At 37.6% G+C, this 19,820-nt stretch overlaps 1 protein-coding gene across 1 annotated transcript; it reads left to right on the forward strand.

Annotated features, from left to right (window-relative positions):
- The first annotated feature begins 786 nt into the window (after positions 1–786).
- On the forward strand, positions 787–17,842 carry LOC117493116 (splicing factor U2AF 65 kDa subunit-like). The gene is made up of 13 exons (XM_034143537.1): positions 787–835; positions 2,054–2,204; positions 2,337–2,372; positions 5,525–5,536; positions 6,564–6,667; positions 8,156–8,307; positions 8,418–8,534; positions 9,634–9,772; positions 10,078–10,157; positions 12,331–12,453; positions 12,529–12,615; positions 14,744–14,986; positions 15,787–17,842. The coding sequence occupies exons 1-13, from the start codon at positions 787–789 to the stop codon at positions 15,916–15,918; spliced, it is 1,425 nt and encodes a 474-aa protein (XP_033999428.1). The 3' UTR covers positions 15,919–17,842.
- The last annotated feature ends 1,978 nt before the right edge of the window (positions 17,843–19,820 follow it).

A 19,820-nucleotide genomic window follows, 5' to 3' on the forward strand; every position in this document is an offset into this window, starting at 1 on the left:
TGTATATAAAGTCAATTTTATTTATATTTTGACTTGTGTCACTACAGAAAATGCAAAATAAGGCAAAGATTATTTTTGACAAAAACATATAACATATGACAGTATTAAATATTTCAAAATATGATAGGAAAAAAACAATATAGGAAGAAAAAAGGAAATAACGTAAGTTATTATTATTAATGGTAATAAAAAAAATCTTATTCAAATGCTTATAATACAAATAATTATTGGGAATCTGAAATATTTTTTTTACTTGTTAACGACACAATCTGTACTTTCAAATAAAGAGGAATAAATAATGTTTGTGACTCTCCTGACATGCATGGATGTGCAGTATAGTAGTATCTTGTGTGTTTGTATTAAATTATATTCTTTATTTTCAACAGGATTATTAATTAAAGTGCGATAATATGTGGCTGGTAAAAAATCAAATATTTGTATTTATTAATGATCTCCTCTTAATATAAATATTATTTATAGTATTTTTTGTATGTATTTCTTCTCATTTATTATTATCTTTGTTTGCTAAATACCTGCTTTTTTATTGTAAAATGCTATTGGATTGTTGTATACCAATGAACAAGGTATGGACCAAATGAGTCAAAGAATACATTTTATTTTGAAGGTTGTAACCGGATGTAGTTTATATACACTAGCTCTGCTTTGACACCTGGGATATTTGAGTGGTTTTGCTGCACTGACACTCAGCGGGCTGGTTGGTTAATCTTCCCTCTCAGACAGTGACAGGCCTGCAATATATATGTATACACGGTGACAACCGGTACAATGTCGGATTTCGAAGAATTTGAGAAACAGCTCAGCGAAAATCGACAGGGTAAGAGAACTAACTGTGCCCCAATTTGGTCCACAAGCTAGCATAGTGCAAAACGTTAGCCCCCGTAAATAAATGAATTAATGAATGACCCGACCTGACAGCAACTTTAGAGTGTACTTTCCCCACAACATGACTCGGCTAATTTATGTTAGCATCTCATCCCCATCCTTAAGCCACTATAGAGCCTTTGGTAAATTGACTTGCATCACTGAAGGCATTCTGGTTCCGCTGAGAACTTACCTGACTTTCTAGTCTGCGAAACAGCTACAAGCGAAACTCCATCACATTATTTCAACTTTTAAATTACTATCCCCTCCTGTAAAGAAAGGTACTTGTAGAATTAAAATACGTTAACTTTTTCTTAATTCTTTTGTTGTACTTTTCTATTCTGCAACCATTATTAATTGTTACGATTCTCTAAAGAAATTATTTTTGATATATCCAAAATAATATTCGTGGTCACAATCACAAAAAAACAAGCATGTGTTTTCCTTTAATATTAGTAGCAATACCACAATGTAGAGTGTTCAATAAGTATTCAATACCCTTAAAGGTGAAGGAATATTATTACTAAATGTCATGTGCACACGATGATAATATGTGATTTAATGGCACAGCATACAACATACCATATAGGTTAAAAAAATAGTTGCTGGAGGGGGACAATATTCGAAAAAAGAAAAATCTCGAAATGAACAAGAATCAAATAGTACATTTACAAGAAAATTAACTTGGATATTCTCTGAGGTTATAAATATGTACATTTGCAAAAAATTGAAAGAAAGATTCATATGAAATACAGATTACTGGAAAAAAACATACAAATCTTGAATATTCCCTTTTAATGATTGTTATGTTTCACATTTGTGTGAAAAAACTCTCTTTAATCAAAATAATTAAGTTACAAAACCATTATTTATCTTAATTTTACCTCCATCCCTGGCTCTGTAATTACAATTTTTTTAAACATCAGTGGCCCTAATACGTCTCCAGAGAAGGATTATCACAGTTTTTGCCTATTATTTTTCAGTCAGTGGTTGAATCAATTGATTTTCTCAGCTCTTCTACATGCAGTATTATCAAGTGTATATATTACCAGATGTATAATAATTATTTCTTGCTGCTGCACAGAGAGAGAAAGAGAAAGGCACAAAAAGAGGAGTCGCAGTGAATCTACCGGCCGAGCTGACAAGCACCGCAGCTGGAGCAAAGACAGAGGGAGTCGCAGCCGAGAGAAGAGGAGCCGCAGCCGAGAGAAGAGGAGCCGCAGCCGAGAGAAGAGGAGTCGCAGTCGAGAGAAGAGGAGCCGCAGCCGAGAGCGAAAGAGCCGCGACCGCCGGAGCTCATCCCGGGACCACAAGAAGCACAGGTCAGGAGGAAGCTGCAGAAACACTAACGAGCTGTGAACTTTACAGTTTGTAGTACCTGAGTGAATGCTTTACAGCAGGGGTGTCCTAACGTTTTTTCACCGAGGGCCACATACAGAAAAATATATACGAAGGGCTGGGCCACTCACTAGAGGTTTACTGCCTCATAAGTTCAGTTATAAGTTAGCAAAATCAATCAAATGTAGGCAGGGGCGGATCTAGACAAATATTCATGGGGTGGCAAGAGGGTGGCAGGAGATTCTGACGGGTGGCATCCCCTGGCAGAAGTATATGCTGATTTAATCGCAGTCATATCAATCAATGTTAACTTGGAAAGCCACAAGTCGATCTTTAAATTGACTTGTCCCACGGACAAGTGAAGTTTTTCGCCCTTATTTATTGACAAATTATTGATAAATTCAGCTTACAAAAGGCAGAACTATTCGTAAATTGTCCGTGTCCGCCATTGTTGTGGTTTTGCTTGTCGATTCCTAAGGAAATGCATCTCGCCGCTTTCTGTACTGTTAGATGGGGGCGGGGCGGGACGTGTAGCACATTGGCAGGCTTGGGAAGCAAAACTCGGTTCCGAGTAAGAACAAATAAGTTAATAACAATTGTCCGGTACCGGGATTAATAAGAGTTGTGAGGACAGGAGGCGGAGGCTGAGCCCCGCGGACCGCAGCTCTCTCTCCCTATGCTCCGTATCGTGTTGCCGTATCAGCTGATTCGCTGCCCGTTTAACAGCCTCATATTTGTCAAACTTTCTTATGTTCTTTCTCTAACACGTAATGAAGGTTATTAAGCGTTTTAGCTCCTATATTGTTAATATTGACCGCCATTTCCTTTATGAATTAAATCAGCCTCCCTGTCTGTGTCCTCGCGCTGTCCTCACATCCGCGGACCCCCAGACTCGGAGGAGCACAGGGATGTCAGTATTGTTTATGAAGCAGGGTATAGAAAGTACATTATTGAAATGAAAATACTATTTATTTACTTCTACAAATAGTGAGCAGCTGGGCAGCTGCAGCATGTTTATTGCAGGACATGTGTTGGACACACAGACTGTGTGGTTGGACTCTGTCTCACAGGCAGGTTGCAGTGTAACATCAGAGGAGACTGGGCCAATTGTACATTCTCAAACTGCACCACTTAGAACTAACTAAACAATTATTTTTATATAATTGTATTCAATAACCGTAACAAAATTAAACAGTATGAAGTGATTTTTAAATAGGAATACAGATTTGACTTAATGTTTTCATAAATATATTTTTCTCCCAGTTTGTCATGGGACTTATTTTTACCCTCTCAACGAACCAGAATCGAGAACCGAAAAGAACCGGAATCGAAAAGCAGAACCGGAATCGTTCAAATCCAAACGATACCCATCCCTATGTGTGATGCAGTAAAATCTTACCGTAAAAAACGTGGGAAAATGTAAAATACGATGCCAATCGATTTTTCTGGACAAGTGAAAAATGTATTCGGACAAGTAAATTGCCAAACTCACTTGTCCATGGACAAGTACTCTCTAAAAACTTTTTCTTACACTGTGACATTATTGTGGCACATCAGTAAAGCCTTACATATAAATATATAAGGTGGCAGACATAATTTAATGAATTTTAACTGAACAATAACTGAATGAGTTTGTTTCACTCTTAGACCAGCAGGGGTACCAAATCTATGCAGACTGCTGCAATAAGTACATTAAATAACTGTCTCATCGATGTTTGTCTGAATGAATATGATAATATTAACAATCATATTATTCCTATCAGCTGTCAAAGACAAGTAATTATATCATGTATCAAAATTCAAAAGATTTAAAGGAACAGTTCAGCGCCCCACGACTTTACTGCAAACAGTTACAACCTTGACTTTACATCAGAAAGAACAAACATTAAAGAAGTGACTAACTGCATCAGTTAGGGTTACAAAACGTGTATTCAGCAAAAACATATACATCGCTGCAGTTATTATCCAGTGGAAAGCCCTTACCTACTGGCCTAGTTAAATCAAAGTGGTTACTTTTTTTTGGCTGGGCAGTGTAGTTTTACACACCGTCTTATTTGACTTTCTCAGGACTTAAAACTGTTTTTTGGGGGAAGACCCCCACAAAGAAAAAAAAAATATACACACATACAAGGTCATCATCTTAACTGTTTTTTATGCTCATCGAGTCATCCGTGAGCAGAGCATCAAGTTGGCATGCCTATTACAGCTGAATGCGGCGATTACCATGTTGTTCAGCAAAACGCCTCACAAACGTATTAAGATCCAAAGCTTTAGTGCGTTTTGATTCAATGCTGAGTACAGCCAAACTTGACAGTCTCTTCTCTGTCATTGTAGACCGCAAATACCTCATTCTTTCCGTGTACTTGAGTCCGACTGCTTCTCGTTTTGCGCCATCCCCCCGTTCAAATGAAATAGCCGCCAATCATATTTCCAAGCTCGCGCCAGGGACGGGGGGAGGGGTTACAAGACTCGCCTCTTGTGCTGCATTCACTTGCACTCGGACATTAGAGATTTTCTCTCATAAATGTCCGATGAGCCACAACTTTTCTTTCAAAACAAAGATGCCAACTGGGGTGGCAGCTGGGGTGGCAAGGCTATTTTTTAGGGTGGCAGTTGCCACCCCATGCTACCCCGGTAGATCCGCCCCTGAATGTAGGTAAATGATGCTTGTGAGTGTGGGCAGCTCATCCCTTAAAACAGAAGCCTCAGTTGTGGGCCATATTCCATTATACTTTTTGAATTTGCTGAGGGCCGATTCAAAATGGTCCGCGGGCCGCATTTGGCCCCCGGGCCGTAGTTTGGACACCCCAGCTTTACAGGTTAAAAGCATTCACTATACTTGAGTTTATATATACTATACTTTAGTTTAGCAGAAATGGGAAGTAACTAAGTACATTTACTCAAGTACTGTACTCAACTTAATTTTTGAGGTACATGTACTTTACTTGAGTATTTCCATTTACTGCTACTTTGTAATTCTAGTCCACTGCAATTAAGAGGTAAATCGCGTACTTTGACTCCACTACATTAACTTAATACCTTTAGTTACTTTACAGATTTGAAAGACTTTAATGCATCAATATTAATAATCAAAACATATCATATCTATGATTCTGAAATGGGACAATTTGCATTATAAATACTTTTATTTTTGGTACTTTAAGTGTATTTTGATAGAATAGAATAGAATTGGGAGGGATGAAACCCTCTTTAATGGTCACACATGCAGAGCACACAGCACACAGTGACATGTGTTCTCTGCTTTTAACCCATCCTAGTACCAGGAGTCTAGTACTAGGAGCAGTGGGCATCTATTGTACAGCGCCCGGGGAGCAATGGGGGTGGGGGGGTGTCCGGTGCCTTGCTCAAGGGCACCATGGCAGGGCCCAGGAGGTGAACTGGGACCTCTCCAAGTAGCAGTCCACACTCCATATTTTAGGTCTGGTCGGGGACTTGAACCGGTGACCCTACGGCTCACAGTCCAAGCCCCTACTGACTGAGCCACTGCTAATACTTGTACTTTGAATTGAGTAACATTTTGAACTCAGGACTTTTACTTGTAACAGAGTATTCCTACTCTCTGGTACTTCTACTTTTACGTAAGAACAAGATCTGAGTACTTCTCCCACTTCTGTCCTTTAGTACGAGATTTAGGTACCTGTACCTTATGCCACTTTATGCCTTTACTCCTTTACACGAATATCAGAGGCCAGTGTTTCCCCTACCATTGTCTTGGAGGGGCGCTGCGCCCCGCCAACGGAGCCCCGTGCCCCCCCTGAAATTCAAGGTGTTCAAAAAAAGAAATATATATAATTTTCTTTTTTTTAATAATTTTTCTTTTAATGTATGTATATATATATATATATATATATATATATATAGCACCAAATTGCAACTAATCTATATCTACTGTCACTTTTCACATTGAACATGTGCTCTTTTATTAAATAAACTAAACGCTTTCATTTTAAGTTGTGAGTTTAGTGTTTTTGACCCTAAGAAACACTGATGCATTAATCAATAACAATAATCCACAGCTCCTCTCTCTGCTCCAGAGGATTTAAAAAATATATATCCCAATGCCATAATGATCTCTTGATATCTTATATAATAGTTCAACAGAAACCATCTGGGACATCTTCTCTCTTATTATTCCTGATTATACTTAAATACTTCTACTTACATTTTAAATGCAGTACTTTTATTTCTCACAGAAATTGTTTATAGTGTGATAATCATACTTTTATTCAAGCTTGTCCATTCACTCTCACTCGTGTTTACTTAAACACACACCTCTCTGTGTGAACATAGTGCTTAAACGTTATGTTTCCGTGTCTCTGCAGCCACTCCCCCAGGAGAACCAGGAAGAAAAGGACCTGCAAATATTGGGATGTGCCTCCTCCTGGCTTTGAACACATCACAACAATGCAATATAAAGCTATGCAAGGTACTTATCATATTATTTAAAAAAAAAAAGTTTTCAGACCTATAACTTCAAGTAGTAATAATATTTGACAGCCTTTATCCAGACCTGAACGTGGCTAATTCTGCTTCCAAAAGGGGTTATAATTATCACAATTCTTGAAACAGTTTAACCTGTTAAGCCCCAAAGACCCCGCCGGCGTCTCAGGGCTTCTTAATATTTAAAAAACTATGAATGTGTCATACCATCCTAACGGGAAGAAACTCAGCTAACTGATGATACGAACCATTTTTACCGAAACAAAACACAAGTCTCACAAGAAGGGTCTAAATGAGCCCTGAGTGAAAACATGCTAACGCACTTAGCACAGAACTCTAGGTATAAATCGATCGATATACTTATCGGATCTGCTCAAACAAGCTTAGCTAACAAGCTGAGATTCCACAGATTCTAGAAATATAAGTATCATCACTGAGCGATCAGAACCCGCGACAGGGGAAGCAAATACAGACATCACACGACGCAGCTTTAGGTAGCAAAACACGGAGATACTGTATGCTCACCTTTTGCTGTTATTCTGGTCAAAAGTCGTGTTCAATGGCATTAAAACGTAAAAAACGCGGCTGAAGGTTAATCCATAGGTTAATCCAATGTGTCTGTCACTTTGAAAAAATTATTGATAATCCATATTTTGAGTTTATATCAGTGTGACATACACTTCCAGGGGATGTAAATGCTCCTGCACATACCATAGTGTTTAAATAAGTCAATATGATTGAAGTAAAAGAAAAAAGGTGTTCTGTTCACAACCTGCCAGAGAAGCTCTGTTTTTCAGTTTTCTTCAGTATCAAAGTAATCCAGCGATAGTTGTCTTCATATCCAGGGGTACATAGCAAAGAAAATGACGAAAAGTTAAACAAAGAATCAAAACATGAGTGACTAAAACCCATTCATTCCAACTTTTTTCATGTTGCACTAAATAAATGTTTCGGAATAAGTTCTTATAATCTCATTACACTGACACTCTTTATATTCACATTTAATATTCATATAATGACAGTAATATTATTGCAAATGGGTCAATGATGCACAGTAAAAGGATTTTCAACAGGCCAATTTTAAAATACAAAAAATTAGAACATCTATTTAGATTTCTTCCACATTCAAATGGTTGTGTTTTTTCATTAATAGGATGTGTCTTAAAAAAAAATCCTTCATTTTTTTTAACAAGTTCTGTCATCTTTAGTATTTCAATGTATTTAGAGATTTTGTTAGAAGTGATCTTTCATTTGATATTATTTATATTCATTATTATTCAAAAAAACATAATTTAGGATTCTGCAGGGGTCGAAAAAAAAAAAGTAATAACCCTTTTATTTAAAGTAGAGACCAGCAAGTAAATAGTTTGAAACACCAAACACTTTAATTTATTTGCAGTTTTCTCTGAAAGACGGAGGAGACTTTGCAGAAGTTAAGAGTTTTTTAGCTGACGTTTCTCACTCCATCCCTCAGCGGCCGGGCAGATACCAACCATCGCTCTGCTGGCGACCTCCACCAGCGGCGGCTTGGCTTCAGCTCCGACGCAAGTGCCCATCGTTGGCAGCCAGATGACCAGACAGGCCAGACGCCTCTATGTAGGAAACATTCCCTTTGGAGTAACTGAGGTAAAGTGTCTATTGTTTCTTTGACTTCCTGATTCGTATGTGCTTTTTACACCAAACACTGATATGTTCATGTTGTTTGCAGCCATGCTGTTTGTTCTCTTCCTCCCCAGGAGTCCATGGCCGAGTTCTTCAACGCTCAGATGAGACTCGCCGGCCTCTCACAAGCCCCCAGCAACCCGGTCCTGGCTGTGCAGATCAATCAGGACAAAAACTTCGCTTTCCTAGAGGTACATGTTGCCAATATATGGCATATATAGGTCAAGTAAAACATTTGACAAGAAGTTGTACATTTACTACATTTAAAGGTATTGTAGGAGCCAATTAACACTGTGGGTATAAAGGTAGGAACCTATGTTTGTGGTTAGAGGTTCCGCCGGAAGGCCATACAGTTTTTGACCACAAACGGACCACACACGGACCACACACGGAGCACACACGGAGAACACACACGGACCACACACGGAGAACACACACACACACGGAGCACACACGGACCACACACGGACCACACACGGAGAACACACACACACACGGAGCACACACGGAGCACACACGGAGCACACACACAAACACGGGATTACAAACATTTACAAAAGGTATTGTGTGAACCGTAATATCGTGTATGGTGAATGATAGCAAGTTAAATGGAAACCAGTGAAAAGGAAATAAATGGACTGTATCGAACTGGAAACTTTGTTTCGGACTTTTATTCAGCAGCAAACTTTGTGTGCGTCAATTACGCCAACATAGCAGATCCTCAGAGGCTTAAAGAGTTGGCTTAGCCTCTACAGGTATAAATTTACATAAAATCCCCAAATCAAAGGAAAGAAGCGTTAAAGTTTAGAGCAACCTCATTACACCACAAATGTATGACGTTATATTCTCACAGTTTCTTGTATATTTTCTAAACAAAGTCATTGAATCTCTAATAAGAACATAGGACAATTTCTTTCCAGCAGTAAATCAAAGTTATTTTATCCTTGTTCTCTACATTTCACACATAACTATAATCATTGTGTTACTACTTTTTGTAATCTTTATTATCTTAAAATTACGATTAATAAATTACTAAATTGTTTACCACCATTGTATCAATGTAAAAGGAAAATTCCGGTTTGTAAAACTTAAGAAATAATGAAAAATATGAATGTACAAGAAATACAAGACACATATTAAACATTCTCCACACAAATAAACATAACTGTAATGTTACTTTTGTGAATAACAGGCTTTTTTCTTCAAAATAATCATCACATTATTTGATCATAAGAAAAATCAAATAAAATGTGCCAGATGTGCCAGTATCAAATGATTTCCCTTTTACAGTTTCGGTCTGTAGATGAGACGACACAGGCGATGGCCTTCGATGGAATCATTTTTCAGGGTCAATCACTGAAGATCAGAAGACCTCACGACTACCGGCCTCTGCCTGGAATCTCAGAGCAGCCGGCTTTCCACGTCCCAGGTTTGTTACCATGGTAACATTAAGTAATGTCAGCTCATCGGTTTATCATTCTCTCTTCATCTTTCATCTTGTGCGAGTAACGCATTGCGAATTGTCGCTTTAAGTCTGTTGTGAATGCACCATAAGGGTAAGGACATCTCCAAGCGGTTGACCAATCACAACAGAGCCAGCCAGCTAACCAATCAGAGCAGACTGGGCTCTGGTTTCAGACAGAGGGTGAAAATAGGTGCTGCAGCAATAGGGCCCATTTAAATTTTTTTTTCTGATATATGAAATGTATTTTGTTGTTGTTTTGTTCTCTGCAGGCGTTGTCTCCACAGTCGTACCTGATTCTCCCCACAAACTGTTTATAGGAGGCCTGCCCAACTACCTTAATGATGACCAGGTATTTCCCTGAGAACAGATTGAACAGGCACAATCATGTTTCCTTATTCTCACACTTGCGGAGGCTTTTTTTTGTCACACTATAAACATGCACAAAATATGTCATACATTTCCTTATTACATCAAGAACCCAAAACGTTGTTGTGGTAGAGAAAAAAAGCCAGAAACAGAACGTGACCCCAGAAAAGAATCCCTAAAAATCATCATAATAAATCATAAGTAGGTTCATATTAAATGGATTGTATTTGTGTTGTAGAAGTATTCACAATGGACCAATTCTCAAGATAATTAATACCAACATTAAACTATGATATCACAATAATCACCTCGTGTCATTTATTACATGAATGCTAGCATTTAAGATGGCTTTTTGTGACAAAATAAACTGCTTATACCTTTCTCATGCACACTGATTAAAGAAAGGTAAGCAAAGTCCAGTATATTTACACAAAAGGCTGATAAACTGATATTTATTTATATTTATTTCTGCATTTGGCATCAATATTGGCCATGAGTCCATATTGTCGAAGAAAAAGTCCACCTTTTTTCTTGAATTCTTTTGATAATTAATTTTAGTACCTTACCAACTGTGAATATTTCATTATTGCTGAAGTTAGCAAACTATAATGGCTCTTCTAAATAAGTAATCGATTGATAGCAAAAAAAAGTGTTTTTTCTGTTCGATAAATCAGCAATGAATGTAAAGCCCCTGTTCATACAGTAGCAAGGTACACCATATTTACTGGTTCTTCAAAAACCCACCGTTAAGAGCTGCCGGAAGATAACGAAATACTCCAAATAAATAAAATATTGCAGTATTGGAATGTACAGTAAGGTGGAGAACAGGCAGATTTAAAAACAGGTAGCTTGAACAGAAATGTGCAATGTCATCCTTTTGAAACATCTAGTTGGACTTTTCCTTTGACAGTATAAAAAGTGAAAGTACAAATGTGCTCATAAGTAGGCTTCTAATACTCTGAAGGACCAAAGGTTTCCACAGCTCCATCTTTGCTCTCAGCTGTGCAAATGATTTCAATGTCCACAGTGAATTGAATTATGTCTCTTTTACTCTAACTAGCTGTCATGTGACCGATGTATATTCTTGACTTCTATTTTTGATCTAACTCTTGCAGTCTCTTGCCACTGCGTTGATACTCACAGCTCTTTCATTTTTGTTCCCCCACTTTGTCCCCAGCTAGGGGCCTGTAAGATCGTTAAGTCTGCGCTCTTAATTTGTTCAGTAGTTCTCATCTACTGCTGCCATGCCAACATGTAACACAAGGCAAGTAAAGACATCCTGGTCCCCACAGGATACACTCCCTGCCAGCAGGCTACTTCCTGTCTCCAATCATGCATTTGGAGCGCGTTTAGTGGGGGTTAATCATTAGTTTTGTATGGGGAGGGGGGTTTAATTCAGCGTTTAATATAAAGGTAAGAAAACACATTTTCCAAGTGTTATGATCTAATGAATAACAAAGATCTTTTTTTATTTACCTTGCACAATGTTGTGGAAAAAATTACTTTGAATAGGAATTTAGTACAGCTTATTTGATATAATTTGCATATTAACTAAATGTTGTGATTTATTTGCCTGAAACTGAAAAAACTAATACTTTTTTAATCTAAATAAAATCATTTTTCTGTTACCTTCCAACATTTCTCGGGAGAAAAACTAATTTGAATATTAGATAAATGTTATCCTTTTCCCGCATTATTTGCGTCCAACCGTTGTGCCTGTAGCTGGTTAAATGCATTTAAACTCAATCTATTAAATCTAATTAAGATCACTTTTGGTTTACTTCGCACCATTTTCTGTGATGTATTATTTCTTGAGGGATTCATACCTTTTTGGTCAATTCAGTCGATGAGCTGTTTTGGTTTTCTGTGTTCATGTGACTATAGTGTGTATACTGTATGTGTGTGTTTGACTGTATGTGTTTGGACCCCAGGAAGAATAGCTATTGCTAACGCTAATGTGGATCCTAAACCTTTTAAAATCCCAAAAGACATGAACATTTGAATGCAGTGTAAAGTCTACTTAACTGCATACATGTCATTTCCAGTTATCACTTTATCTATTGGATTGTGATGTGATGCTTTTAGGTATCAAATGGATCACTTCCTGCATGTTCTCTTTGTAATATCAGTCATCCTGCGGTCTTGGCTGTTTGCAGGTGAAGGAGCTCCTGACGTCGTTCGGGCCTCTCAAAGCGTTTAATCTGGTGAAGGACAGCGCCACCTCGCTATCTAAGGGTTACGCCTTTTGCGAATATGTCGATATCAGCGCTACAGATCAGGTAATTATAGTTTTCTATGTGTCGGATTATATACTGTGTCGTTTTTTACTTTAACGTGTGTGTTTTCTCTGTCAGGCAGTAGCTGGGCTCAATGGGATGCAACTGGGCGACAAAAAGCTGATAGTCCAAAGAGCGAGTGTGGGAGCTAAAAACGCAACTCCTGTGAGTCAATCAAACTTTTTAACTTCTTCAAGGCCCTGATGGAGCTTAGGTACGCTGCATTAGGGTAATATATTTATTGTCAAAACAGTAGGGTGTCCGCGGGGTCTTAAAAAGTATTAAAAGTTGATAAATCAATTTAGCGAAAATTAAGGCTATTAAAAAGTATTAAACGGCATTTTCCAAGGTATTACATTTTGTAGCTTGTTTTCAATAAGTATATAAATTGTCCAAAGAGGTTGTATTCTACAGTGTGCCTGAATGTAATCATTGCGTAGGTGTGTAGTGTGATTCTGTGTAGTTTATTTATGGCATCCCGTTGGATTTGACGTCACCTGAACAGGACATCGCACGCTCACTGACTGATAACGCGCGAAGGTCCGTTTACGCCGGTTGTTAAACAACATCGTTATGGGGAAATGCAAGTTTGCGTCCAAATGGTTGGAAGATAAGGAGGAAGGACAATCAATACTGTATATAGTAAATGTGAGGTAAAGTGGGTCGCCAATGTAACCGGTTAAAACTCAAAATGGCGATGAGGTCTTAAAATGTATGGAAAGGGTCTTAAAAAAGGTCCTGAAAGGTATTACATTTGACTTCAGGATTCCTGCATATACCCTGTACATGTATATTGCTATCACAGCAGGGCCAAGGCCTATATTAATTTATGTTTTACTTTACTATACTTTCTTTTTTAGGATTTCACGTGTGGAAATTGCATATAGACTACTTAGAAAACATGCTATGATGTTTGTATAGTGAGATATTAAATTGCCTATGAAATGTATCAAAGATGTTGACCTTATGGTCCAGCCCTGTGCTGAATCAGTGCCCCTTTTTAAATTACTTCTCAGCAAATATAACTGCGGGAAGATTGCTTTGGTAATTTTTCAACAACAACAGCAATGACAGAGAACAAAAAAAGAGATATTAAGAGTAACATAAAGTTATTTTTTATATTTATTACAGCTTTATATTTTTAAGTATTTAGGTATGGGAGTGTGCTGGTTACTAAGTTAAAAAAATCTGTATTTTTGTATGGTTATAAATCCGGGGCTTCCTGGAAAAAGTAAAATACATGGACTGTAAATTAGCAGCTAAATTGAATTATTTGTACCCTTATTCTTCCTGCTGTGACGAATGTATTCTGTTGGCATTAAGTATAACAGTGGTTCCCAGCCTTTTTTGTCTCGTGTACCCCTTGAAAATGACTTTTATACCTCACCCTTAATACAAATACATTTAAACTTGATATTTACACCTATTGTCAGTGAGAAAAAAATTATATTAAGACTCACTTTTTTAGTTTGGAAATATATTGCAATCACTAATATTTCTACGTACCCCCTGCAATCTCCTCAAGTACCCCTAGGGGTTGACTTTCCCCCGGTTGGGAACCACTAAAGCAGGGGTGTCAAACTCAAATACACAGTGGGCCAAAATAAGAAAATGGGTACTAGTCGAGGGCCGGACTGGTTCAATGTTTATTGCAAAACTTATTAAAAGGAACTTATTGCACATATTAAACCTGGAACTAACAAAGCTTAAATTATTGCCTATTGTTTTTCAACATTAAACATTACATAATCAGTTGCATTCATTTCTTATGGCTCTATCTGCAGCTTTTCCGGAGTCATTTCTTATGATCACATTTTTCCACAGGTCAACAACAGCTTCAATAAAACTATTTCCTTCAAAGAAAAAACCAAACATGCCCTGTTGTCTCAAGAAAGAAAGTGCACAAGGAAACATCCATTAAACTCAGTTTGCTGCTCTGTGATGCTAGTTCAAGCCAGATACTTGGCATCTCATCTTGGGTGCAAGTTCATCAATGTTTGGGCTCAGGCTCTGAGCTGAGGAGACCCTCAGGATTGAGTGAAGGTGTGCGTGCAATATACCGGCGGGCCAGATCTAATAGTAATTAGAAATTATCCTGCGGGCCGAAATTAAATCCACCAAGGGCCTGACTAATGTATACAACGGTAAACAAACAAGATCATCATTAATAAATAAACAAGCAGGGAGTGCATGGCAGGAAGCAGCAGGCTTTATGGGAAATATATTCTAATATATTTGCTTTAAGTCAGAGAATGGAGACTGAAGTGTTCCCTGATGTGTGCGACTCCTCCAGACCTCCATCATCGAGACCCCGGTGACGCTGCAGGTCCCCGGCCTGCAGAGGCTGCAGAACTCTGGCCTGCCCACGGAGGTGCTGTGCCTTCTCAACATGGTGATGCCCGAGGAGCTGGTGGACGACAAGGACTACGAGGAGATCCTGGAGGACATCCGAGAAGAGTGCTGCAAGTACGGCAGCGTGCGCTCCATCGAGATCCCCCGGCCCGTGGATGGGGTGGAGGTCCCCGGCTGTGGGAAGGTACTAGTTTAGACTTTATACCAGTTATTATCATACCGGTTACATTTTTCTTACAAAGCCAGCACATCGATTTCTGCCTTCCTCGTTCTGGTCTGGCAAAGCACAGTGTAGGTTATCTCCTTCAATCTGACCACTCACTGCCTTGCTTTTCATTTTCAAACTGGAAAACATTATATAAAATAGTTTCTGAGGCTTTATGCTCCATTATCCATATGTTTGTAATTTGAACCTAATGCATCAGGGCTCTGTTAAAGGGGTTCTGTAATATTGTATTTCATATTAAATAAATAAATACATTAAAGAATATATCTCTATGAAATGTATTAATATCGCTGTTTATATGCAAAGTCGATGAAGGGGGCAATAAATAAAAACTAACGAATAATACAAAATATAATATAAATTAATCAATATAGTTTAATAAAAAATATTACAAACAGGCATATTTTCAAAACAAGGACTACATTCATTGGAAATTATATTTCATAATGCAACATTTATTTCCCTTTTATTTATTCATGTTTTTTTTTCTGAATGAATAGGGCATGGTTTTCTCACAGATTCAGACTAACGCATCAGTATTTAAATGCTTATTTCCTCACTTATTTAGTTCAGTTATTGATGATTAGAGATTGAAAGCTAGCGTGAATAAGTGAGATTTGAGAGATGTATGATGTCGATTTTTTTGTTAATTTTCCAGCGATGTATTATTTGTATGTACATGTTAAATGAACTCTCCACACAGCTCTCCAGCTTCTGAATAACACATATAAATGACATCTCATTTGTTTTCCCTCCAGATCTTTGTGGAGTATGTTTCTGCTGCAGACTGTCAGAAAGCCATGCAAGCCCTCACCGGCCGCAAGTTTGCCAACAGAGTGGTGGTCACCAAATACTACGATCCGGACCAGTATCACAGACACGAGTTCTGAAAGCACAGGAGAGTCCTTCTTTCTGTTTGTGAAAGGAGAATTCTGTTCGGGCGGTTTCTTTACCTAAGAAAATACTTATTTTATTACATCTTCTACCTAACAAACTGCACTGAAGTGTGTGTTTCTTCACCGAATATCTAACTCCTAGCTTTAGCTTCAACACCCATACAGTGACCTGAACTGAGTGAATACAAAATAATACTGCAGTATCTAGGGATGTCACGATGCCAGATATTTAGTAGTGGATAACCATACCAATGAAATTCCACAATTCTTGATACCTAATGTGTAATTGTATGTTACTAAGGGGCGGGAAATTTGACACATTGACTCATCTCTATACGGTTGACCAATCACAACAGAGCTGGCAAAAACAACATTTTAAAAGACCTTTTTTGAACACGTCATGACAACGATTTGATTTACCTTCGCTGATTTAATCATTTTGAACGCTTCACAGTGAAACTCTATGGCCCTTCCACTAAACCGGCTGCTAACGGCAAACATGAACTAATCGTTCTTCCAAAATGAGTGCTAGTGATGTAATGAACACCTCTTTCAACAGTACCCTAATTTCTGTAGAAAAAGTACTTTCATACGATCAAAATGCTTGCATCAACTTGGTACCTAAGTATCTGTTCTTGTGACATCCCTATCAATATCCATTACATTTGTAGTAGAAGGAATGTGACATGTATCTTCCCTTATCTAATACTGCCTGACGATGCCAGAGTAGCTGTCTTCTGGAGATGCACTATATGAGAAAAAAACAAAACAAAATGTTTAGATATCCCTACTGAGCACAAACATTCATTTCACTGTTTTCGATTTGAAAAGCCATCATAAATGTTTATTGTGTGGCTATGAGAAAAAAAAAAATGTATTTTTTGAAAAGTAATATTTTCGTCTTTACGTAATATATTAGTCATTAAACATATACAACTCTATTACACTGCTCACATAGATCAAATACAGGGCTGTACTGAGCAGTTCAAAGCTTCAACTAAAATGCTACATTCAAATATTAAATTAACATTTGAATGCTGCAAAGCTTCTTTTTTTTTGTCTGATGTCTTTTCATTTACTTTAAAGCTGGTATTTGTTCAAGGTTGCAGATAAAGATTGGTTTTATTATACTTTGTGTAGAATTGATTCCAGTAGTGGCTGCATTGCATTGCTTCTGACTCCAAACATTTTGTATAACACTTTAACAAAAAAATCTAAACTTTTTTATCCAACCAAGAACCAAATAATCTGCTTCAATCCATATTTGTTTGTGTTTCAAGATCAACATTTTGACTTTGGTCCAAAAAACTTTGTTTGCTTTCCTACTTGCTGCACACAAATGGTGGTACCAATATTAACCTGTTTTATTCATTCAATGATATGTTATTCAACTAAATGCAATTTCTAACAAAAACATCAAATTGTCCTCGCTTTTCAGGTTGACGATGTAATAAAATATGACAAAATATATTTTAACCTCAATTGAAGCTTCACATTTTTTTTAAAGATGGCATTCGGTACAGCCCTAACTAAATCTAAACGTAATCTTTTTAAAACATTTTAACGGTAATGGGGTAAATGTGAGTGTGTTTTGTCACCCTTAAATCAAGGGCCTTTTGTGTAAAATATGACTTTAAAGAAAAGCAAACGGCTTCCGTTGGTCTAATAAAAAAAACGAAGCAGTATATGTTAATAAATGCACCTTTAAGTTTTGTTGATCGCAAACGGAATGACTTTTTTCAAAAACATTTATTATTTTTGTGAACAATCAAAGAAAATGGATCCAATGAAAGCATTAATGTATTATTAGAAAATAACTTCTGCTTGAAAAGTGCAAGCGCAAACATCCTAAATGATTTGTCTGATATCGGGATGTGAGATAATGTTCTGTTACCACATGTTTTAGTGCAATAAATATCACAGATCATAAAAAGCCACTCTGTCTTATATGTTTTTGAATGGCCAAGAATTTAATTTATTTTTATTTTGTACAAATTCAGCCACTGCCATTGCCTTGAATACATGCTTCCATCCACTGTCAGTCTGTCTGTGAGGAATCCTTTTGTGCATTATGATTGGATCAGTTATGGCTGGTTATTGATGTATTTAAAATGTGTAAATAGTAGATATTTATTCAAATACCTAATTGTTTTATCACAGAGGTCCCTCTATTATCTTTTATTAACATCTTAAGTCATATCCGTAATAACACTGTTGTAAGGGTCTCACTAGCACTGAGCTAGCTATCCATCCAGTTAAACCGTTTGAAAGAAAACTCCAGCACAGTTGTCAGTTTTACTGAAGTCTCTTTACTTGGTGAAACTGTAAAGACAATACAGACATAACAGTTTATTATTGACTGCCCGACTGACGAGCTAAATAGACAGAATACTTCACACAATGAGCTACGGTGCACAAACTGAGAAGCTAATCAGCCTAGCCGCTAGTAGCTTAGCCGCAAAGAATACTCACTGCATTCCTACAAACATAAACATTTTACATACAACATATTCCCATGAAGCCACAGTCTGTCGGACAATAACACTCACAGACGATGCGTGAACCAGCGGGAAATACGAAGCACAGCCCATGGAGAGCAGACGTCCGTTCATGAAACAACCCAAGCTACACGTGGAGCACACCCGGGAACGAACAAGTTCGGTCTCCTAGCAACAGGAATCGAATAAACCACTAGAAAGCAGCAGTGTCAAACAACCACCACAAGGTGGTGCCAAAACACAGCCAAGAAAACACATATACGACAGATATACACCAAAAACACACATCAAGGACAGAACAACTGTGTTAAAACAACCACATAAATACTACTCGGTTACATTTATTTTGGATGTGGAAGAATATTACATACTCACCTTCTCTTATTATTCATTTATTTAACCCTTCTATTGTCTTTGTGTTCCCTGCCCCCCTTACTTTGGTGTTCGCGGTCAAATTTGACCGGTCCTGTTTTAACTGCTATTACATTAACACAAAAAACATTAATCATCACCAAATTTCATTTAACACCCTTTCAAACTGTAAATATTGTATCAGACTACTGGTATGAACAACTGCAGTAAATATACAAAGAACAGACACTGAACATGTATTGCGTGTGCCAGGTGTGATCCATTTGGGGGGATGGGCACATAAGAGCGGGAAATGTATTAAATTGTTCTGTGTGTGTTTGTGTGTGCCAGGTGTGATTCACCTGGGGGGATTGGGCACATAAGGGGGTGAACACATCTAGAGTGTGTGTGTGTGGGTGTTTGTGTGTGTGTTTTATCTGATCCGGATGGTTACAATATTCCTTTTCTTTATGGCGGTCATTTTTGACCGGGAACACCATGGGTGTTACAAAGTTGACTAAATCATCCAAAATTCAATGAAAGTGGTGATCAGCAATTGTACATGTTCAAATGTCTACTGTGAAGGATATCATAAAGCCTTAATGCAATCGAATCTAAAACAAAAAAGTTATGATTGATGAAAGTAGTAAATCGGTCAGATTTGACCCGAAGACAACAGGAGGGTTAAAGTGCTTGGCCATAGTTAGTGGCATTTTGGAGAAACAGACAGGAGTACCAGCAGGAAGATAAGCAATGACCTGCTGATGGTGGGGGAGAGGCGCACAAAAGTATTTCAGCCACCTGGAAAAATATGTATTTGAACACCTATGACCTTTACATTTTATTTTGTCACTTTTGTATTGACTGTTGTACATAGGCTGCAACACACTTACATTTATACATTTTTTCCTTTCAATTGTATTTTCTTTCATTGTATTAGTTATAAATGTGAAAATATGTTAACTAAAATAAACAAAGTAATCAATAACATATTGATTTGTCCTTGGTAACTTGATGTATATTCTAATTTTATTTATTTATTCTAGA

This window comes from Trematomus bernacchii, unplaced genomic scaffold, assembly GCF_902827165.1.
Source record: "Trematomus bernacchii unplaced genomic scaffold, fTreBer1.1, whole genome shotgun sequence".
Classification (NCBI taxonomy): Eukaryota; Metazoa; Chordata; class Actinopteri; order Perciformes; family Nototheniidae; genus Trematomus; species Trematomus bernacchii.